We start from the raw sequence: 25980 nt of genomic DNA on the forward strand, positions 1-25980 counted from the left end.
TTCCTGGAACCACTAGTGGAATTGGTATGATCATGGAAGTAATATTGAAAGGAATAACAACAACGCCAGTTAAATATTACTTCCATGGTATGAGATATGCATATGTTGCATTTTGTTTTTCCTCTGCAATTTGCATTAACTTTTGAGCATACGTTTTCTTCAACCCAAGCAACATCTGTGCCTGTGCCGAGCTTATTTGTTAGTGACATAATGAGGTTCAACACTTGAATAAAATGTAAAGGGAAAAACTCATCACTTAAGATTCACATAGTAGATCAGGAATGAAAACTGTTTACTTGAACTTTCAAGGAATAAGAAAAGAAAATGATAATTTGTCTATGTTAATTTGTTTCATCATCTTTGGAGCTTTTAATTATTGATAATCCTTGAAATCATATTAGGGAATTTGTAGAATAATAATTAAAATTATCAGTGATTATATAAAATCACTAGTCATTTTCGGGGAATCTATATAATCACTAGTGATTTTAGTGATTCTACATAATCCCTGAAAATTCAGGGATTCTACATAATCCCTGATTATACAAATTCACTGTAACAGATATACGTTTCAGTATGTTATAAGTCAATTCTTTTTTTTGTTTTTTTTTTTGTTTTGTTTTGTTTTTTTTTATTTTCACTGATTGTTATTCAGAAGACAATTGTTTAGAAATTGTTTAATCATACATTTTCCAGCATGGAGTTTTTAAATGATGATAAAACATATGAACAAAATATTGGTATTGTATTGTATTGTGTATCAGAATTGGTGAAATTATTCATAAAGGCACTACTATATAGCCATTTTGTATTACGGCAACATTTAGAAACCGCCTAGCATTTACCCTTCTAATCGGATAATATAAACAAGATCACGAAGACCAAAATCAGTGAAGTATGTTCTTAAAAAAACCAATACGTGAAGTCTAGAAAGTAGAATATGTGAGATTACCAACACTGCAGTGTATGTAGAAAAGAATGTTTTGGGATACATAAAAATAACAGACGACAAATCAGGGCTTTCTATTTTGTCTCAACTGGATGAAAGGGAGGCGAGACGTTGGTATGAGTTTTCGATGGCGGCGTTAATTTCTACATCTAGTTTTATAGTTAAACGGCTGTATTAAGATTTTTTACACAAAATTTGCTAAAGTGGTCGTGTGTATCCTGTACCTGTCAGTCGGTCACATATCACCTGCCCTTATCCTTAATTATGAGGTACAGTGAGCACATGTCTGATTTATTGGCCAATTCCTTCCTTACTATTTATAGTAAGGACAACAGTATTTTGGTGTTAAAGTTTCCTTTTACATAAAAATATGACATTTGATAATTGACCCTTGACCTTAAATTCACAGACCTGTCTTTAGGTTTTGTGCTGATACTCGTTCATAAGTAGAACAACAGTACAGAAGTGGACCATGGTACAACGGTGGAGGTAGCCATGACCTCTAGTATGCATCGTACTACAGATACCCTAGACATGTATGCTTAAACTCATACAGTATATAAATATATGAAAGGCCCCGGTATGACAAAATGTGAAAAAACAATGACTGTTTTATGTATGTTCTTTTATGAGCCTTTTATTAGCCTTTTGATCGAGATACAAGGAAGACGGTTGAGATCTAAAAACATCTAGTTATATCCTGCCACTTGTTAAGTTCTTGTGCCAATAAAGGAACCTGTGGATACCTTTTGTCACATCTTAGTGATTGTTTGTCATTTTGGGGGATTTTTTATTATGGCAGCTCATTTACAGTCTCTGTTTAATTTAATTTTTAGACCCTAGGCGATTTAGCACTTGAAATATTGAATAGATTCACGTCTACGATTGAATATCTTTTGCTGTTTGTTTTTATGTGTGTGTTGTTGGATTTGTTGTCTCATTGACATCACAATCACTTGTCTTACCTCAGCTAGTACACAATGTCCAGCAATTAAAGCCAACCTGTGTGAATTTCTCCAATTACTTCACAGCTACTGAGTGTGCACATACAGTAAGGTGTGCGCGGGGAAAATTGCATCATCGTATATAATACTGATGCTTTCCGAGTTAAATTATGACTAGTTTATTAACATTAGAACAACCCTGGGGATTTCAGTTTCACGAATATATTCCAAATGGCCCATTGACTATATATTAACTAGCTAGTGTCGAAGCATGGACACGATGAAGGTTCTCACAGCAAAACCTGGTGAAGAGAACCGAGAGAAATAGCTATCACGTTGAAAAAAGGAAATAAATAAATACTGTATTTGAAATCTAGTTCAATAAATGGCAAGTTTATGAATTTGTCCGAATTTTTGACATTTTTCTATCGTTCATGTATTCTGTATGAATTAAGATAAATAATGGCATGGTTAACTGAGACATTGCTTTTGAAGAAAGAAGACAGTAAAAACACATTAATTTTAATTAAAAAAATCATACTGACAATTCTTAATCATAACACAGAGCATGTTAGTTAAGTTGCTGATATATATATATATATATAGATACTGGAGAAATTAATTAAAAGTGCAAAGAAAGAAATGATTGTTAGGTTATTTTGTCAAACAGAAAAATTGTAATCGTTCCGTAGCATGTTTGGTTTACATCTCAGACATTGCATACCACATCCACGGGAACTGACCTTGGTTGTTATTAAATGTTCTTCTTCTGTAATAGCCTGGTAAAAAACAATAGGAAATAGTTGTATAACGGATATATTTGCTATCGACTGAGTTTACTTCCTCAAGAAAAAGATTGTTCTTTCTGAGATATTCATTTCAGATAGTCTTGTGGATTAAAATGGTCTATAAAATAAAAGTTAAGCTTGACATATACAATGTAGGTGAAAGCGTAAAAATAAGGGGAAATAATATGAACAAATATTTCATACTTTATCATTAAACTAAACGCATATTCTAATACGACGCTCTTCATTTGATTTGTTAACAAAGCCACGCTCTAATTCCAATAAAACACGTGCACGTGCGTAAATTTTCAATTATAATTGCAACATCATTTGTATTTTGAATGGCACCCGAGATCAAAATTCTATTTCTATAGTTGTTGCTTGATAAAAAAATTAAAAAACTATTTTACGTGTAGGTGGACATGTCTTGATAATTTGTTATTGTGAACCGTTTTTTTTCTATATTTCTTAAAAAAAACGTTAGTCGCTGTAAATGATTTATACTTACTCCCAGTTGGATATGTAGGGTATGTAGGGTATGCGATGTTTGGCATGCTTGTTCCTGAAAATGATAAAAAAATAATTGAAATCTTATCTTATAACACATGGATAGGTTTAGTTTTAGATCAGTTTTTCACAACTGTATTACTAATATCTGTGAATATTTATCTACATAGATAAAAGATACAGAACAAATCGCCTCATTGTATTTATGTTGTTTGGGTTTTTTAAGTGTGTATTGTTATGTTTTTTTATATGTGTTTGGGTATTTTTCTTTGCCTGAGCAGGGTTCTGTGTTTTCTTTTCTTTTCTTGTATTATTGAAAAATATTTCAGATTTTAATTTAGTGTTGTTTTTTAATTTGATTTTGTGTTAAAGGTCTCCTTTCGCTGTATTTTTGGGCTTTTTGTTCTAGCGTACTGTACTTTTAAAAAGTTCAGAATGCTGACTTCTAAACTCAATATACTCGGTATTTATTTAACAATATGAATATGCAAAATGTATGATAGGTACTCACTGACTCTCCTTGTATATACGTATCCTGAAATAAAAACATGTTATGAATTATGAAGGTAATTTATTGGTCCTAAACAACTTTTACAATCATAAAGTGGTCAGTCAAAATGTATCTACATTTTATTTCAAATATTTGAGGAAGTATAGTTCTACCTGCTGAGAATTAATAAAAATTCAATGAGAAATTATTCTGACAATTTTGAAGAGAGTTTAGAACTTATCCTAACTGTATTAGGAAGAATGATGGCGTATGCACATTTCCCGGCATGCAATAAGATAAGCACAAAGTTAATAATTCAAGAGTTCTTAGAGTTCAACTGCAAGTTTGAAAGAAACATAATGAGTGTTGAAATATATATAAACCGATAGTTTCAAGCAAATCATTTAGGATAGCAGCTAATATTTGAGCCTGTTTTCCTAGCAAGGTATTTACTAGTCCAATTATAATATACTTAATATCTATGATGAGTTTATATACATCCATGAGAGCGTTAGTCCGATTCAGTTTGGGTTGATCTTATTTACACCATGATATCATGGTGAATGCTAATTGATAGATTTTTATAATCAAAGGAATCTTTCAGCAATTTGACATTTTATGATAACGCATAATACGTGCAGGATATCCAATTACATTTCATGGCATCATGGTGTAAATTGTAATTGCATGCAGAGTCAAATTCAAGATTCTAGGGAATTTGTATTCGGAAATTGTTATACCTGGGGGCAATTGGCCTGGGAAGTTGGAGCTGGAAAAAACATTATCTAAAAATAGAAACATACTAATATTGTGCATTCTGTATATTGTAATGGTATACATGAAAAGTTTTGCTGACTGCCGATAAAAATGCACCACTGTCAACAGTAGTTAAAGTAAGTTTTACGTTAAATGAAAATGTTTGTGATACAATTGAAATGTATTAATGAATTGTGTTTAAACATTTATGAATCTTTATACAATCTACGCAATTTTTAATGTAAGTACCAACACTTTTGCTGTCGTTCAAATTTCATATAGTTGTGTTTAACTGATCAAATATTCCAATCGTAAAATCATCAGGCTTCATACCATTTAGATAAAATTCGTTTTTTCTTGCATTGAATATATGCTAGCACAAAGTTAATAATTCTACAGAGAATTTTGGAATCTCCGAGGTAAACTATAGAAATTCTGACCCGTGTGAATATATAAAGGCACCAATTGTATTATTGCACCAGATGCGCATTTTGAACATTAATATTGCTGCCGTGTTGCTCGAGGACAAACTAGATGAAAATCCAAAACCTAATACAAACGCTGAAGAGCTGATAAAACCAAAAGATAACTTCAATATGTTCTGCATTTTCCGAACAAGGAACAAGCCATCAAAGTTGTATCCTCTTGACTTAGGTTTGTGACATTCATTTGTTCATGATGCCGCTCATGGAAGTGAACATTCATATTGCTTAACAATATCATTTGATAAATAAATGAACTTTAAAAAACTAAAGAAGTTATCATTTCTATTGATGAAACGTTTTTAACATAAATATAAATTCCTCATCTGATACTTATGTTTAGAATTTAATATAACTAACAATGAAAATTTGCTTCCTTTCATAAGAAGAATCACTGTAACCTTTTCAAATAACAAATTCCTACATGCAAATCACAAATCTTTACCTACGTTAATAGAATAATTCCAGTCCTAACTGTTATCGCAAGAAAGTGAATCCTTGATATAGATTTTATAGATATAAGAAGATGTGGTATGAGTGCCAATGAGACAACTCTTCATCCAAGTCAAAATTTATAAAATTAAACCATTATAGGTCAAAGTACGGTCTTCAACACGGAGCCTTGGCTCACACCGAACAGCAAGCTATAAAGGGCCCTAAAAATTACAAGTGTAAAACCATTCAAACGGGAAAACCAACGGTCTAATCTATATAAAAACGAGAAACGAGAAACACTTATGAACCACATCAACAAACGACAACTACTGAACATCAGATTCCTGACTTAGGACAGGTGCAAATAAAATTGAGAATGGAAATGGGGAATGTGTCAAAGAGACAACAACCCGACCATAGAGCAGACAACAGCCGAAGGCCACCAATGGGTCTTCAATGCAGCGAGAAAGTCCCGCAACCGGAGGCGTCCTTCAGCTGGCCCCAAAAACAAATATGTATACTAGTTCAGTGATAATGAACGTCATACTAAACTCCAAATTATACACAAGAAACTAAAATTAAAAATGATACAAGACTAACAAAGGCCAGAGGCTCCTGACTTGGGACAGGCGCAAAAATGCGGCGGGGTTAAACATGTTTTGTGAGATTTCAAACCTCCCCCTATACCTCTAGCCAATGTAGAATAAAGAAACACATAGCAATACGCACAGATTTAAACAATTGCAGCGGGTTTAAACGTTTTAATGGTATCAAACCTTCACCTTTTTCTGAAACAATAGTGTAACATCACAACATAGAAACCCACACTATAAAATATCAACTGAAATGTCTTAACTCAATCAAAAGACATATTAACACCAGTGAACATACACTGAACAAATAAATTTGATCTATGATACAATGTAAATACAAAATAAATAAACTAAGGGAAGAATAATAAAAGTAACACGTTATACTGCTATGAAATGTTAACTAATTTAAGAAAAACAATATGCTCGAACAAAAATATCAGCCATTTGCAATTACTTTAAACACAGGTAAATGAAAATAATTTTGTTGTTAGGTATACGTGTACAGTTCAAATAGAGAAAGAAAATATTTTTACAAAATAAATAATTTTGATGTTCATAGTACGAAGTGAAAATTTATAGTAATACCAAACACTTATCAAAGCTGGTATATAGACCAGATATAACCCCGATTAACATTAAATAACAAAAAAGCATTACAATTAGTATCAACAGGTTTATAATTATATATGATATTAAATTCTTTTTTACAGCAAAAATGTTAATGCAGACGCTTCCAATTTGACATTAAAGGTTAAGTTTTTCCATAAAAAGGAATCCAATAGACACATTTGACATAGATAAACCCCAAATATGCAATTTCATTAATAACATTACATTTTGTATTTTTGATTGTTACAGCAAAATCTTGTAACTTTTCAGTACATTGTGTTTATGTATGCAGTTTACCCATTTGAAAACAAAATTTCTCAAAAAAAAACTATAAAATTATTTATTCTGTAGTGAAAAGGCTATGATGTCACTGAGGTGCAGCAGTCATGAGCAGCTGCGAAGGTAAATCGAAAGGAAGTCATACAAATAGGAAGCTTTATAATACAAGAGTTTTACTGCAAGTTTGATAGAAGTGTAATGAGTGTTGTTCAGTCTTTTGTTTTCTATGTTGTGTTTTGTATACTTAGAGTGCATTTCTTTCTAACCAAAATTTTGTAAACGTTGTGTGGCGTTTGTTGTTGCTTTCTAAACGCTACAAAAGTAGAAACAAATACATCGTTAAATCAGTGTTTACTGACCCTGTTTGAAAAGTTTATGTAAACTTTGCAAACGTATGTTAGAAACAAATGATCAAAACATGTGCGCGCTTAGCCGTTTGCATCGTTTGTGTTAGAAAGAAAAGCACTCCAAGTCTATGGTTTGTCTGTTGATCGTTTTTCGTTTTTTACCATGGCGTTGTCAGTTTGTTTTCGACTTATGAGTTTGAATTCACTTTTGATGTATTTCGCCTCTCTTTTTGAAATGCATATTAAACCGATAGTTCCGAGCAAATCAATTAGGAGAGCAGCTAATCTTTGAAACTGTTCTCCTAGTAAGAGAAGTAACTAGTTCCAAGTATAATATACACCCATGAGGGCGTGAGCACGATTCGGTTTGGATTAATCTTATTTGCACCATGATATTATGGTAAATGCAAATTGATTTATTTCAATAATTTAGGGAATCAGCAATTTAACATTATTTAATGGTAAATCATAATAAATGCAGGATACCCATTTACATTTAATGGCATCATGGCGTAAATTATAATTGCAGTCAGATTCAAGATTCTAGGAAATTTGTATCTGAAAATGATTATATACCTGGTGACATTTGGCCTGGAAAGCTTGAACTAGAGTAGACAGTATCTAAAAATAAAAAGAATATGTAAATGTACGTTTTACTATTATTTTGCATTTTTTAGATTGAAATGGTATGAATAAAATTTTTTTTTTGAAAGACTTGTCTTAGATATAATGTTTTCCTGACTGCCGATAAAAACGCACCTCTGTCAATAGAATTAAAGGATGTTTTATGTTAAATGAAAATGTTTGTAATATAATTGCAATGTATAAATAAATCATGTTTAACAATAATTAATCATTTTACAGAATGTAAAATTTTAGGTTAGGTACCAACATTTCTGTTTTCAAGAAATTACGGTTTGTAAAGTTGTGTTTTAAAAATTGTTTTCGGGTCAAATCATACATTTCAATCGAACATTGATGATTATTCATACGATTTTTAATAGAATTCGTTTTATTGAAGAATTTTGTGTTAAATTTGATATAAGTTAAAGGTATATTCATCAGTTGTTTCAATAATATGTGTACACTTGCATTTTTGGCCAAAGATTCAAGGTTCTCATTGGTACATTTCAGTGCTGGAGATAATCAAATACAAATTAAATACATGTAATTGTATAAACCACTTTGTAGAATTTTAGTCAAGGAAACTAAAAATAAGTGTTGCAATGTAATAGTTCCCGAACTATTTTTTTAAAACTTTAAATAGTCAGAAAATTTTAGCTAATGGCTTATTTAAAAAAAAATTTACTGTATTGAATGTGGCAAAGTTTTGTCATCTTACATATAACCCAATAAATGTTGTGAAACATTCACAAATTGTTAATGGATACAATGGCCTGAAATATGACCTAAAGTAATAAAAGACGGGAAACATAATGCATTTAACATACTACTTAGTCCTGGGAATTGACCAATGGTATCTTTTGCTGCTAAAGGGTTACCTGAAAATGTAAAATTATAGTAACTGCTGTAATTTATCTTGTTTGCTACTGGATATCTTGTCCTACTTATCAACTTATTTCATTTATAAAAGTTCGATTTGTATAATTTCATATCTCATTATCGTCTCCTCCTTTCATAATTATAGATTATGGATAGCTTTTTAAACGAGAGAGTATTTCTCGGTTGCAATGTCGAGTAGGATGATATGCAAGATTATCACAAAATAATCAAATAGCGATAACTGATATTTATCAGTCAGTGACTTTATATCAATTTAGGCAGAAAGGTTACACAACTACTACATTTTGGACAATTTTCTTATAGTTTTGTAAAATGACATTTTGTGCATGGATGGAACTGTATAAACAAGTGCATACAACATGTATAGGCATCAAATGTCGTCACGACATGTGCATAAATGCGCGTAAGTGTTTATGAAAGAGGGACGAAAGATACCAGAGGGACAGTCAAACTCATAGATCGAAAACAAACTGACAACGCCATGGCCAAAAATAAAAAGACAAACAGACAAATAATAGTACAGATGACACAACATAGAAAACTAAAGACTAATCAACACGAACCCCACCAAAAACTGGGGGTCATCTCAGGTGCTCCGGAAGGGTAAGCAGATCCTGCTCCACATGTGGCACCCGTCGTGTTGCTTATGTTATTACAAATCCGGTAAATAGTCTAATTCGGTAAGTCACATTCGTGAAAAGGGAAGGGTATTGTAGTTACGACATAAGGAACATATCCGATATCATCTGTGAAACGGTTATTCCATAACGGTCAACCAACTCGTGATGGCGTCCGTAAAATTTACGAAGGGATGATTTCAACTTCACCATTTGGAACTCTTGGTTTAATAGCTTCCTTGTGAGCAGCAATCCTCTATCAAGGAAATCATGATAGGAAATACAAGCCCGGGAATATCGTATCAATTGGGAGATATATACTCCGTATGCAGCCGCTGCTGGAATGTTGCTACATAGAAATGGAAAGTTCACAATTGGGAAGCTGAAATCATCTCTTTTGTCGTAAAGTTTTGTTTTCAACCGACCCTCATTGTCAATTTCTAGATGTAAGTCAAAATATGAGGCAGACTTAACTGTAACTGTAGTATCCTTTATCTCTAGTTCGATTGGGTATATTCGTTCAACATAGTCACCAAATTTTGTATTATTTAGTGAGAGATGAAAGGGACCGAGAATGTATATGCAATATATTTCATACGCCACAATAAGGCAGTTGAAATAGCAGTCAAATAATCTTCAATTTAGTTACAACACAGGAAAGACTATTTTAAATATCTAGTCACACGTTTACGGAACTAGACATTGAAAAAAAATGCTATTTTCCAGAAGGAGATATCTCAATGTAAATCAATATTCATATAATTAAACATGATAATTTAAGAAGTGCAAATATTGCTGGCACGCTTATAAGACACAATGAAAATACCTTGTCCAGGTGGGCTCATTAGAGCATTCATACGTGCAGCATCCAGGCCCGGTACTATAGCTGTCAGCACTCCATTCATAAAGCATAAGCCTAACAGTGCCCAAAGAAAATATTGTGCATACATTTTGTTCCTGAAAAGAAGATAATCATCAATAACTTCATTTCTTTACGACCAAAATAAATAGAATTAAGGGTAGGTTATTTTTTTTTTTTATTGTTTATTATCATATATTTGTATTCTCATTTTGATCTGTATTTCGACGTTGTTCGACATGTATTTGGAGAAGGATTTATTTTTATCCCGTTTACTTAAAGTAGAAGGGTGTTTACATTAAGTCCGATCTACTCAAAACATAAAATTTAATAATAAACAACACTGTGCTGACATTGAACGAAATCTTATGCATCAGAATTATGTGAAGCCTTTGCAGTTATCGCTTGGTGGCGGCAAAAGGGGAAAAACTATATTTCAGAATTTATTTGTTACCATTATGCTTTCTCGGCACTGGTTGGTCAATCACTATTTTTGACTACGGATAAAGAGTTGTGACAAAATTACTTATAAAATAATTCGATTTACAGGACTTGACCGTTAAATCGTTTATCAGAGGAAAGCAAGACTTGCGACAGTTCATACACATGTCAATGTAACGCGCATGTCTTAATTCGATTACACGGCATATCAATTTTAACAGCTATAGCACTCCTCATAATATTCTGAATGCATGATCTGCTAGGAAGTAACTGAATATATCTAAGGTCAGATTGTTGAGTTTATTGTATGCATAAATAATGTAAACACATCCATCCCTCCTCTTTTAGTTTATCGATACTGCTGTTTTATGTTTTATTTTCCAGATTTCTGTGTCCCTAACCTCATTATAGAACTCCTGTCACGGCTTCTGGATTTACAACTTTTCGCCAGTCTATAAACACAATTTACCACAGTACGACGTCCATCGGACGAGTGATAACGGATTAACAGTCATAGTGTTCCGATAAATAATGTTATGACAGTCTTTTAGAAGAGTTCATTACTAGGGAGAACATTATAGGCTGCACCAGTACTGATGAACTTGATGTATTACTATATTATTGTTTAATTTAGAACATTAATTCATGTAATCTTCATTTACACCTCAAACGTAGTTTCTCATGTTGATTGACATCTGTTGCCAGGGTTCAATTCAGCACCCCATTATTTCAAAATTTCATTTCATTTTAGTTTTAACTTGAATTTAGAATTTTATTTATCTATTTTATTTTAATGGTTTGATTTGCATCTTGAATTTACCAAATTAGCTTACATTTACATGACGCATTAAAGTATTCTCCAATTTCGTACATACACGGTCATTAACTTAAACATGTTAGCCTATATGGTCATGACAAACATAAAATATGTAAAAATATGGGATTAAGAATGTTAATTGTTTTTTATTTATTTTTTTTTTTTTGTGTGTTTCCGTGCGACAAACTTTTGTCTATAAATCCTATGCTTTACATATAAATGGATATCAATGCCTCCCGTACACCACTGATTGGACTTTAAGAACATAATTTTCCATAAGAAATAATACCAGTTGTCTCCCTTTTAAGACAGGTTTTGACGTGTTTCAATACATGTGTACGCTAACTTTTCATCGGATAACAGTGTTAAAAGAACCAGTGTCACCGTTTGTCCAAGCAAATACTGCATTTTTTCTTTGTAAATAAATTTAGTTTTGTTGTTTTCTTTGAACATATAGCAAAAATGACGACTATAAAGATAGAAATACGAAGACCTATGGGATATGTTTTGTAAAGAGTCCCGATGTTCCAGTTGTAATAATAACCAAGTGAGGTTTACCAATTTAAAGATCCTTTTAATAAATTCATTGTTACAGTGACTGCCGTTTATTTTTTTTCCCATAAAATATACCTCAATATTCTTTATACCCGTACTCATCCATATGACAAACAAGGGGACTTTTCTTTTCCCTTTTTAAGAAGTTTTGTTCAATGATGTTCCTTCCTTTTATGTAGTTAGATGGTTTTTTGCAGAAGTGCCGTTGATTTAATTGAAAGTGTTGCTTTTATTTCTACAAAAAAAACTTTTAAATCGGTACAATAACTTTACGTACTTTTTTCAGTTAAAATAGACATTGATTATGGGATTGCAAATGTATGATTCCTTATGAACCAATATTTCCCCTCAGTTGTATATAGTTATGTTGTAATCAAAGCTGACAACTTAAAAATTGTCCCTTGGATGATTCTGTTTGTTATTTAGGTTTAACACAATATTATCAACAACTACAAGGCAAGGATTGCAATGTGTGCCTAGTGCAAGGAGTGCACTTTACGACTGATTTCGTTACCTGTCAGCATTATTTTACACGTTAATATCACTTAAATTCTCCCTTGCCATGCTCGTCCGAATTTAAAACATTTCTTTACTAAAATCCTTGGTATAATTAATAAAACAAAACTCTAGGTATAGGTTTAGTTGCTCGCAGTAACTTTTCTCTTTTCTAGCAAACAATGTTTAATAACATTATAAACCAATATATTATAACAACAATATTCAAAATACAAAATACATTTAAATGGACTGAAATCAAACTTGATATTGTTATCATACATTAATATGCAACAATAAACGGCAAGCACCTTTCAAGGAAGTGACAACCAAAAAATTTCTTTACATAATATAACGGAACCTCTAACTTTAAACCGCCAAAGTATTTCACGTGCAAATATATTTATATCCCATACAAGAACCCGTTATACAACTAATCTCACTAACCAGTTTTGAACATAGAAATAGTATAACTATAAGGCAGGGAAAAACCCCAAGTCTCAACGAAAAGAAATCTAAATTGCTTTAATAATATGTCTTTCCCTATCTTGCCTTATGGATATAATAAGTGCTTGTTTAGGTTGGGTTTTTTATTGTACGTTTTTGTCCACGCTCATTATGCGTCCTCTGATCAAACTAATAAGGTGATCATCACTAATATGTAGGTAAACAAGTGACGTGCTTTGTGCTTATCTAAACTTTTGAATCTCATCAATAGTAATTGCTGTTTTTGAAAATATATTGATGTGGATAATTTTGTCACTTCTGATGAGTTAATGAACAAGCGAATGTGAAGACAGATATAAAAAAAATGTTACACTCTTTATTCCTGTAATATTCCCTTCACTGTATTCCAAATTCTACATGCTACCAAATCGTGGTTCCGGGCTGATTCTTAAACTTTCTTTCTCAGTCTCTAATTTTTTATGTTGTGTTTTGTGTACTGTTGTTTGTCTTTTTGTCTTTTTCTTGTCCCTTTGGTATCTTTCTCCTCTCTTTTAAGTCCAATACGCTTCACCTTCAACGCACTTATCGTATAATAAACATTGGATTTAGCCCAATTAATTCAATAAAAGTGAGGATCTGCACATTGTATTTATGATGGCTCAGTCGAGCCTAAAGCGTCATTGAGATTAATAACATTCAGATTTGTATTTTGACAAATGGTTTCAAATATAAAACAATAACTGCTGATGCTTCAAACCGTGTTGTAAATATATTTGACTTTACCAAGTCAGGAATATGACAGTTGTTATTCATTCGTTTGATGTTTTTGAGCTTTTGATTTTACCATTTGATTAGGGACTTTCCTTTTTAAATTTTCCTCGGAGTTCAGTATGTTTGTGATTTTACTTTTTGGTAAATTTAAATCCAAACCAAGAAACGTATGCACCAATACTTAACCTAATGTGCTTTTGAATTCGCAAGCTACATATTCCTTTTACCCAACTTCGATGTTCTACTTCTCTCTTAAATCATGATCTCTATAGAGTCAATATCATTTCTGATCCGTCTTGCCGCTGCGGTGTTAATCGTAAAGATTCGCTTCATTTCTTTTTTAATACATAATTTTAATCCGACATTATAAATAAGCTCATAGAAAAACTTAGCTGTATCCAAAATGACTGTCCATTTGTTTTAGAACTATTAAACTTGCCATTGAAAAATTGATTCATTATTCAACTTATCAAATATAGAAGTATCATTAAAAAAGAGGCGAAAGTCGAAAACAAACTGACAATGCCATGTCAAAAAATGAAAAAATATCAAATGACAAACAGTAATCAAAACACAAAATAGACATCTAAAGACTGAGAAACACGAAACCCACCAAAAACCGTGGGTGATATCAAATGCTCCGAAAGGGTACGCATATCCTGCTCAATTAGTGGTACCCGTCGTGTTGCTATGTAAGTACAAACCGGTCGATAAGTCTTATACGGTCGGTCGTCATCTATGAAACAAATATTCCATAACGGTCATTCAATTCGTGATTGGTATCTGAGCAAATGAAATATGTTCCAACTGAACTAAAATAGAACTTTCGCTGAAATGTTATTTTTAATCCTTCATTGGGAACGGTATAACAATAACAAAACGCAAAGAACAAGGAGCAAAACTAATAGAATAAGTAGACGCATAATATAAAAGATGTATAAAACAGATTGTCAAAATTAAAGAGAAAATATATGTCTTACCTTTACCTTAGCGCTGTAACTTTCAGAATGACGAAGAAGACATTATAACTGTAGATTCATTCCTTTGACGCCCACTAGTAACGTGGATAACCTAAAACCATGTGACACCCATGAAACATCTTCAGTAAGATTTTCAAGGGTCCTAAAGCTGTTTGTTTAATTCGCAGAAACATATAACATGATTAATATGAGTATTTCTCATCATCTGTTACAAGTTTGAATGGTTTGAGGCAGTCAACCTATAAACGAAAGTTTATGTAGAGTTTAGTATTATCTTGCAACCAACTTCAGTGTATTACGTTTCTATTTTGGAGAAAAAATTTCAATTGCTATACAAAGCCTTCAGTCGTATAAAGGTATACCGTGTACTGTTTCTTTTTGTATTTGATAACTATACATACCAAACACTGAAAAAAACTAACAATCACAGCAACTATTGTCTTTAGGACATTTTACTTTATTGATTATTGTAGGGCTCTTGCTCCTTCCAATAGATTTAATATTTCAAGATTTGTTTTCTATGTAGGATAATATAAATTCTTGAATGAAGTAATAAAACATGCAAAAAAGACGCAAATGTATAAATATGTGGATTAAAGGCAACAGTAGTTTACCGATGCTCTAAGAAGATACAAATCAAGGTTACAAAACTCTTAGATAAAATGTCACATACGGCAATAAGACATAACTGCTTTATCTACAGGTCAGACAACTATTTTGGTATTTAAATTCCAAGACCGCTAAAGCGTGTCGTTAATCATTTGAGACACAGACATAATATATCGATCAATTCGTGATGATGACCTTAAACCATGTAGTGTCGTTTTCAGTCTTTACCGTAAATTTGTTGGAACCGATTTTGTTTCAGATGCACAACCCTGTTAATTTGAAAAGTTATTTGATAAGTTAATCATCGGTCTGGCTCTTCACAAAGTATATAATTTTTTCATGATCTAAAAAAACAGAATTTGATTGGCAACACTTGTTTGATATACTTCAGTAACATATTCCTGAGCGCTTACTTTTACTGTAGAAAAAAAGGTAGTTAGAACGTTCAATAGTTCTATAGTGGGACATCTTGATTTTTGAGCACTTTCGGTATCCACTATAAAGACGAGATTTTCATCGCCCTCTGTATGTCAATACCAAAGGAGAGAATGACCGATTTGAGATTTTCTAAAATCTCCTCTTTCGAAAATGATGTAGGGGTAAATGTTGAATTCCCAGATTTGCTGTAAAACTCAAGTTCTTTAGTTAGACATTCCAAATAATGATTTTTGCATATTAAACAATGAGAGTTTGAGACTTTGTCTGTTGGAATATGAAATGTTGTGTGTAAATGTTTTTTACACAAATACTTATAATAGTTTTTTGCTAATTGGTACCAGGCATTGGGTAATCGTAATCAATAATCGTAATCAGCTGTAATCGATTACATTTTGCAATATTATAAAATGTAATCAGTAATCTTGTTATTTCGGATTACAAGTATTCGTAATCAAATCGATTACAATGTAAAAAAAAAACAGGTGTAATCATGATTATTTTTAGATTACTTTTAGATCACATTCATACGATTACTTGTTGATTACAAATTGTGTATATGACAAAATATCAAACTAGCATTCACTATGATTGATCATATCTTCTATAAAGTTTAGTATAACCAAGTTGGGCATATAGTATGAAAATTTGTGATTTATTTTGTTAACAGTTCACTAAATGAATTTTCCTTTCCAAATGTTACATTGTGAGATTGAGTCCTTCTGATACAATAATATGCTTTGAAATCATTTTATGTTTCCTGATGGTCAATGCTGATATGAACTAAATTTTAGTTTTACACTATATTTTGTTATAACTACAAGGAAATTCGATAACATAGAACATTGATTTGGGGATTTAATTCCAATTTTGACTTTGATGATCGACATAAATGAGCCCAATTAAATAATAATGGAGATTAGAACCAAATTATTTCGTTTTTTTTTTACAATTTGTAAATATTGTGTTTTCCATAAATATTTTAAGCTTCCTGACTACATTGTATATCAAGTATCCAAAATGAAAATAAACTACTTATAACTTTATTGATATTGCAATTAAGATAATTATTTTTTTATTCTCAAAGTCACCTATTATTTGTCTAAAACATGATGTAGTGATTTACACCTGTAAAACATATGTATGTGTCAATTATATCCCCGGAGACATTAAAACTACTTAATTAATTTTTCATTATTTGTTCAGGTCTTTTATGTTTTATTTTTTTTGTTAATTATAAAAATTTCTTTAATATCACAGTATACAATATGAACATTAGTACTAGTAATCCAAAGTAATCATGATTACTGTAAAGAAAAATATTCTAATGCAATCGATTACAATTGAATGTATGTGTTATTGAAATGTAATCGATTACATTAAATACCCAAAGTAATTGCAATTTGATCAATTACATTTTAAAGTAATCGACCACATCCCTGCTTGGTACTAACATGCATCATTGTAAGTTGTTTTAATAGTTCAAACCGATTCCATGCTTGTAGGCCACTCAAATTTTTTTGAATCAGTCCATGGCAGCATAAATCATATCCGTACTTGGCATAACCAAACTTAAAGCAAACCGTACTTCTATTGCTGTTATGCATTTAAAACAAGAGGGCTTAAGATACTAAGGGAAGATACTAAGGGGACATTCATAAGTTGAAGAGAAAATGACAACCGTATGGCAAAAGAAAAACGAAAAATATTACATAAAAACACAAACAAACATTTTAACATCACCGGGTACATCAACATATTTTTAAGATAATATTGGCGGAAATAATGTATACATAAAGCTTATCATTTGGAGGGACTGCACACCAATTTCAATAAACATACCAACCGAAAGATTAAAGTGTAGTAGTATGCCTACGGGAAGCTATCTCAAAAATGAATAAGCAATGACGGTAAACCTATAAGAGCATACATGGACACTTTTTATTGTCTCCGCACAGCATAAACGACAACCTATGGCAATTTAATGTCAAAGAAGGGATACGAAAAAAAATATTCTTTAAACACGCCTTACATTGGTTATTAATGTATATAGATTTAACGTCGATTATTTATGCAACAAAGCAGTGTGTATGTACTGTCACTTTAATATGACATTTCTTTTCTTACTTTGAAATTTTATGCACATGACTTTTAACGTAGGATAAAAATCCGAAGTTATGCTATCGGCCAATTCTTTTATACACTCAAAGACAGTTTTGCAACACTTCATCTGAGACTTATGAGTGTCAAACTTTGAGGGCTGATATCGTTGTAGAAAATGCTAAAAGTGATCTGAAATTAACAGCATTCCGGTTTCAAAGTCAGTTGTGAACGTTGTATGCATTTTTTCAACTAGACCGTGTGCAAAATGTTTTTTTATTTCTAATTGGGAATATTAACTTTGACCCCTTCCCTCAAAGTTTGTAAATAGTGTAGCTGTCTGAATTATGACCAACATAACTGTAGTACTTTTGAACAAATAAATGATTGAAGAATAAATAAACACAAACTTAACAGATAAATCGAGATTTTCTTTTACTTCATTTTCAGTCAGAAGTTGAGTTGCTTAACTACTTTTGAGTTGTTCACTTGGAACTCTATTTTACCTTTAACATGTCGTTATGGAAAAGATAAGGTTGAGATTGTTCCGATAAATTGTAATTAAAAACATTTTTACCTTTACCAAAGTCACAAACACGATAGTTCTGACAGTATTAATAACACTACCCTCATGTTAAAATAAATCTTGTTTTAGATTCTCAATGACAAATTATCAGAAATTATGAAATTCGTTTATTTTTGGAAATTCTTGTAAATGCCCTTAAATATCAACTATTACACTGAAAATAAATTATTTTTTTCAAATATCTAGAAAGAAGATTCACTTTCAAAAGTTATCTTAAATATTTGTATATCTTATCTGTAATACAATGCACGTAAAATATAACAAAAACACTAATTAGACAAATTTCACAAATACATGAGGTACCATTACTCATGTGTAACACCAGGTCATATTACATGTTATGAAAATTTTAAACTAGATTTACTTTCTTATTCCTTGAAATATTACACTGAAATAAAATGTTTAGCGAAGTTTTCCTTTTCGTTCATTTTATCATTGATTAGATTTTAAAGAAAAGCCGAATGAGCACAATACCTGGAGAGAACTAAACAAGAAGCATGATTACTGCAGTAAGGGACAAGTATATCAAAGAGCCTTACAGTTTCATGACAGTTACAACAAATAAAAAAACTACCAAGATCAGCTTTTAATTGAGAGACCAGACCACAAATATACTAGATCATAAACTTTTCAAGGTGACAAATTTTTTTTTTAAATTGTCTAATTTGTTGTACATCAGTCCTGAAATTTCCATTCTGTTCTTTTCTTCTTTTTTTTCCATATTCTGATCATCCACCATTGTCAACGTTAATTATTTTGCAGACAAGTGTGTTGGAATTATCACAAAACAAAAAGTGGTGCACCATATTTATAAAAAAATCTGAAACAGGGTTCAAATTGCTCTCAATGCCAAAAGATGCCATATTTTCACAGATTTGTCAACATTACTGAATAAAAGTTCAATAAACCAGCATAATTTACATATAGATATCACTTTCTGTCAAGAAAGATGGTCCAGACTTTACTTTCGGGAATTTGGGAATCAGCCTCTTAGGTCATAGACCATCACTATTTTTTCCTATTTGTTCATCATAATGTTTTGTCACATTAAAATAATCAGAATCTGCAGTTTCTGCAAAATATTTGGTGTGGGCATTTTTCTGTTCAATTCCCAACATATATCCAAAATTTAGTCAAAATGACACTGACGCTGTTTACAAATTAAGCCAGTATACATCCCTACTGCTAAGGACTAGACAAGCCAGTATACATCCCTACTGCTAAGGACTAGACAAGCCAGTATACATCCCTACTGCTAAGGACTAGACAAGCCAGCATACATCCCTACTGCTAAGGACTAGACAAGCCAGTATACATCCCTACTGCTAAGGACTAGACAATCCAGTATACATAATAAAATTGAGAATGGAAATGGGGAATGTGTCAAAGAGACAACAACCCGACCATAGAACAGACAACAGCAGAAGGTCACCAACAGGTCTTCAATGCAGCGAGAAATTCCCGCACCCGTAGGCGTCCTTCAGCTGGCCCCTAAACAAATATATATACTAGTTCAGTGATAATGAACGCCATACTAAACTCCAAATTGTACACAAGAAACTAAAATTAAAAATAATACAAGACTAACAAAGGCTAGAGGCTCCTGACTTGGGACAGGCGCAAAAATGCGGCGGGGTACCCTACATCCCGACTGCTAAGCCAGTATACATCCCTACTGCTAAGGACTAGACAAGCCAGTATATATCCCTACTGCTAAGGACTAGACAAGCCAGTATACATCCCTACATCCCGACTGCTAAGCCAGTATACATCCCTACTGCTAAGGACTAGACAAGAGATGTTCCTAAAACTGTAAATATTACATTTTTGTATTTGGCCTAATCATTCCTTCTATCTGCTGAATAATTAAAATAAAACACCCAAAAGTATATTTCAATTCTCTTCTTTCATTTCCGTCCCATGAAAAACTAAATGAGAAAGAGGAAAAAAGGAAGAAAAAATACACTGTATCTAGAGGGAACAATAACCGTGGTGGACAACGAAAATAGGTCATTAATTGTGGTCATAGTCTTGAGAAATGAAAAAAAAACTGATTCGCGCACACTTGCACATCTTTCACTTATGATGAATACCAAACTGGGAGAAGAGAGTCAGTCAGCTGTATGAAGAGCGATAACTCAAAACTTGATCCTAATATCTATACACTTGAAAAACATAATGTTCTATTAAATAATATAAACAAGTGAAACTGTGAGCTACTGCTCACTGATGACATCCCCGCCCAAATACTTGACGGTAAACAGAAAGTTGTTGAGTGACAAATCTGTAAACGCATCACACGGTATAGCTGACTTATATAAGTACTCAATTACAGAAGTGTGGATTGCATTGGAAATAATGAATTTACTATGAATCTTATACGATTTCCAACTGCAAAATGAAAGTTTAAGAATCAACAAGTGAAACTGTGAGCTACTTCTCACTGATGATACCCCCGCCCAAATACTTGACGGTAAACAGGAAGTTTTTGAGTGACGAATCTGAAAACGCATCACACGGTGACTTATATAAACCCAGAAACCAAATTTCAGAAATCCTTGTTATGTAGTTCCTGATAAAGATGCGACGAAAAATATTCATGGGACGGACGGACGGACTGACGGACGGATGGATGGACAGACGGACGGACGGACGGATGGATGGATGGATGGATGGACGGACAGACAGAGGTAAAACAGTATACCCCCACTATTTTAAAGCGGGGGTATAACTATGAGCATAAAAATAAAAGCAGATACATGATACATGTTACAACTATTTGACTCCTTTATTTAAGTGTCTTTGCTTTACAATAGAGTTACAGTAGTCACCCAAATTTAGGATATAAACAGCTGGTCTTCAATGGACATAATCCTTATTAATAAATGTATTTCACTTGATTTTTTTCAAGAAAGGGAATTTCGATCAAAAATATTCCTTAGAAATTTATGTTTCGTATGGATGTAAAAAAAGACAAGATAAAATGAACCCCATCCTCTCGCTACCGAGATAATGGAACATAATTTACAACGTTTTCTCTGATCTTGGTAAAATAATTTTCCATGTTCATCATTCTTCCTTTCTTATCGGCTTCTGTCACTGCGAAGTCTGGTTACTTTATCTTAATCTGTTAAGCATCGAGCGTTTATCTCGATTTTTTATAGTACGATTATTCAATCAAAGAGCTGAAAGCTCTGAGGAAAAATGACGCAATTGTCTCTAATATTGGGATATTTTTGATGCAAGTCTTGATTTTCACATAATTTATCTACTGAATCTTAAGAGACTTTTCAGTTCATGGTAGGTAGGCTGACTGACAATAGAATAGAAATGAATTGTTTTCAATGTCTAAGGCTTTTTTATTTGTTTGTCAAGATATATGTATATGTATATATATATATACAAGTCTAAATGGAAAACAACGTTCAAACCTATGATTGCGTTGGATAAAAACCGCAATTTTTATACGTGTGCATGCAAAACAAATTTCTTAGTAGAGGGGTCTAAATACAGCACAAACAACATTTTCCAAAAGACCAATAAAGTGAAAAAGTATATTTTAACAAAACGCATTTGACTAGCAGCTCGAACAATTGATGTTCTTAAACCCTGCTGACTGCCATTAGCGATTGCCAAATACACGGATCACAAGATGTAACAAAATGGATCTTATAATTAATTTATTACCAAACAGAAAACAATAAATTGGCGGAAAAGATGGTATACCGCACACATGAGGTGCAAAATTTTGTACACCATATCCAGATTTCGACAATTAATGTCTCTTCAGTGATGTTAGGAATCGAAACGGTATTTGGAAGGCCATATAATTTACCTCAATTTAGGATAGACTCTTTAATTTTGAAAGAGTCGAAATAGGTTGAACGGATTATATAAACCCGAAGGCAAATACAATACAAACCCAAACGAAAAATATAAACAAGTCTAAATTGAAAACAACGTTCAATCATATGATTGCGTTGGATAAAAACCGCTATTTTTATACGTGTGCATGCAAAACAAATTTCTTAGTAGAGGGGCTCAAATACAGCACAAACAACATTTTCTAAAAGACCAAAAAAGTGAAAAAGTATATTTTAACAAAACGCATTTGACTAGCAGGTCGAACAACTGATGTTCTTAAACCCTGCTGACTGCCATTGGCGATTGCCAAATATACGGATCACAAGATGTAACAAAATGGATCTTATAATTAATTTATTACCAAAAAGAAAACAATAAATTTGCGGAAAAGATGGTATACCGCAAACATGAGGTGCAAAATTTGGTACACCATATCCGGATTTCGACAATTAATGTCTCTTCAGTGATGTTAGGAATCGAAACGGTATTTGGAAGGCCATATAATTTACCTCAATTTAGGATAGACTCTTGAATTTTGAAAGAGTCGAAATAGGTTGAACGGATCATATAAACCCGAAGGCAAATATAATACAAGCCCAAACGAAAAAATAAAAACAAGTCTAAATTGAAAACAACGTTCAAACATATGATTGCGTTGGATAAAAACCGCTATTTTTATACGTGTGCATGCAAAACAAATTTCTTAGTAGAGGGGTCTAAATACAGCACAAACAACATTTTCCAAAAGACCAAAAAAGTGAAAAAGTATATTTCAACAAAACGCATTTGACTAGCAGGTCGAACAACTGATGTTCTTAAACCCTGCTGACTGGCATTGGCGATTGCCAAATATATATATATATATACAAGTCTAAATTGAAAACAACGTTGAAACCTATGTTTGCGTTGGATAAAAACCTCAATTTTTATACGAGTACATGCAAAACAAATTTCTTGGTAGAGGGGTCTAAATACTGCACAAACAGCATTTTCAAAAAGACCAAAAAGTGAAAAGAATATTTCAACAAAACGCATTTGACTAACAGGTCGAACAACTGATGTTCTTAAACCCTGCTGACTGCCATATATATATATATATATATATATATATATATATATATATATATGTGTGAAGTGAATATAAAAAAGAAGATGTGGTATGATTGCCAATGAGACAAATCTCCACAAGAGACCAAATGACACAGAAATTAACAACTAAAGGTCATCGTACGGCCTTCAACAATGAGCAAAGCCCATACCGCATAGTCAGCTATAAAAGGCCCCGAAATGACAAATGTAAAACAATTCAAACGAGAAAACTAACGGCTTAATTTACGTACAAAATAATGAACGAAAAACAAATATGTAACACATCAACAAACGACTACCACTGAATTACAGGCTCCTGACTTGGGACAGGCACATACATACAGAATGTGGCTGGGTTAAACATGTTGGCGGGATCCCAATCCTCCCCCCTAACCTGGGACAGTGGTGTAACATGACTATATTTATATACTGGTTGTTTCTTTTGTATAAAGAAATGGCTCAAGACTACCTGAACGATCTACAATATTCAAAGTTATATGTGAATTTGTTTCTTGCAATTTCATTATTCTTAGTCAATGATACATTAACAGACTATCCCCTTCTTTGTAGAATTATTTAACAAAATGATGATGAAGAGCCCGTAGTAAGCAAGCTCTGATACCCCACATAGTCCTTATTTAAGAGATAAGTTATAAATGACTTAGTGACATTGTTATTTCTGTTACTTAAAGGATGATCAAATTCTGTAGATTTGGACAATAGTATTGTTATACTAGCTTGACAATTACAAATATAGTGAAACCATTTATACAACCAAATTTCATTGTTGATATTTATATATATATAAACTGAAATCTTTAAATGACAACATAAATTATTGCAGAATTATCTTTTTTCAAATGATTTAATGTTTGTGAGTCATTTATTTCAAATAATTAACCCGTACTAAAATAAGGAGATGTGGTTAGATGATTGCCAATGAAATAACAGTCTGATAACTATCCACCAGAGTCTAAATAATGTGGCTGTTGGCAGTTATAAGTCACTTTACATCATTATAGCCTCATTATTTTAAAATGACCTAGCTAGACCTTTTTCTTAGGCAAGGTGTTTTATATAACTCTGAAAGCAATACAATCCAGTGTTCTCCCCAGGATTTTTTATAGCGCTGTGGTATTAGCGCCCGATTTAAGATTGATTCACCTTAAGTTTCATGTTTGTGACTTGGTGTTACATTTATTTATTACTACCATGTTAGTTTTATTTTATTGAATAGACAAAAACCTGGATTTTTTATACATGTGCCATGTGCATTAACTGAAATGCAAATAAGTGACATTTCAATTATTAATTAAACTTTAAAAATTAAAATGCCTAGATAACTTAAATAATTTGATATTATTACCACCCGTCCCCAAATGTAGCACAGTAGGTATATATTTTTTTCTCACTTTCGGTTGTTTGACTTTAATAAACTAGTTATATATCCTTTACAGCTTCATAATTTACTTACACATATTTAGGAAGGTTTACAATGACAAAATTGGAATTTCTGCATTAATTTTTATTTACATTTATCAAATTACAATTTTGCAATTACAATTGGTTTATCCTTTAATATCAAAGGAAGAAATGGAATAACTCTTTCCATAAGTACTGAAATGTTATTAAAGGCATGTTTAAAATATGCTAACATATTTTGATCATATTCCAAGATGAATATGATAGAAATCTTTTTTTTTAAAGAAGTTTTTTTTATTATTAAAGGTGGATTATCAATAAATAAATGTTTGTCAATTGAAACATTACAACCACCTTTAAAAGTTGTGTTTGGTTATTTTATGAATATGTGAATTATTGCCACCAGAAATATTTTACAAGATTTGACAATACTTGTTTTGCACTTTAAATTTTGCCCAATGAAATTGTCTCCCTTCACAACTTCCTGTTAACACATTTTGTTGTATCTCTAGGAATCATTAAATTCCATTCCTTATCCAAGTCATCCACAGTTAACATTGATTTTAAATTAATATTTAATTAATAGTTATTGAAAACTGGATGGCAAATCTGAATATTTTTTTTTTATTTTCAAGAAATTTTCGTATCCGATTTTGAAAATAGCAATGCAAGTAAATCGTAAAATACGGGCTTGTAATGAACACCTGGACAACGGGAATGCTTTGCTCAAAACAATACAGGTTCAAGGAATGCTTTTCTCAAAACAATACAGGTTCAATAGTTTAGTTGATAACTCGAAAAAAGTAAAGAAATAATCGTAATGTTTCAAAAAATGGACGAGACCACGTTGTCAGAGAAAGGGTAAAACCTTCCTTAAATACTTTTGGTATGATTCAATGAGCACTGCCTACTCCTTTCATAAAGTTTCTGCATCTTATAATTATTTTTAAAGTGAAGAAATCCAGAAAGCAATAAAGTCTTTTTAACAGAAAAACTTCTGCAATTATCGCCATTTTATTCTTTAATAGAACTGGCCCTTGCGATATTTGACCTATATTATATCTGCAGCAGTAACTTTGTAAACAAATCCATACGCACCGCGTAAATATAACCGTATCATTCTTAAAAACTTCTTAAATCTTAATAAAGACCATTATCTTTCGTATGATTTCAAGATGATTCCGATTATT

The 25980-nt window shown here is 32.1% G+C and overlaps 1 protein-coding gene across 2 annotated transcripts; it reads right to left on the minus strand.

Moving 5' to 3' along the window:
• Nucleotides 1-2443: 2443 nt before the first annotated feature.
• LOC127730532 (uncharacterized) lies at nt 2444-14770 on the minus strand. 2 transcript variants are annotated; one of them, XM_052238965.1, is made up of 8 exons: nt 14686-14770; nt 10147-10277; nt 8631-8681; nt 7756-7800; nt 4419-4463; nt 3700-3723; nt 3190-3243; nt 2444-2672 (listed from the first exon to the last, which is right to left on the minus strand). In XM_052238965.1, exons 2-8 carry the CDS (start codon nt 10268-10270, stop codon nt 2596-2598), a joined length of 420 nt encoding a protein of 139 aa, XP_052094925.1. In that variant the 5' UTR covers nt 10271-10277; nt 14686-14770; the 3' UTR covers nt 2444-2595. The 2 variants fall into 2 exon arrangements, with proteins under 2 accessions (XP_052094925.1, XP_052094926.1); XM_052238966.1 differs by lacking the exon at nt 4419-4463.
• Between the last annotated feature and the right edge of the window lie 11210 nt (nt 14771-25980).

This window comes from Mytilus californianus, unplaced genomic scaffold (genome assembly GCF_021869535.1).
Source record: "Mytilus californianus isolate M0D057914Y unplaced genomic scaffold, xbMytCali1.0.p SCAF_2, whole genome shotgun sequence".
NCBI lineage: Eukaryota > Metazoa > Mollusca > Bivalvia > Mytilida > Mytilidae > Mytilus > Mytilus californianus.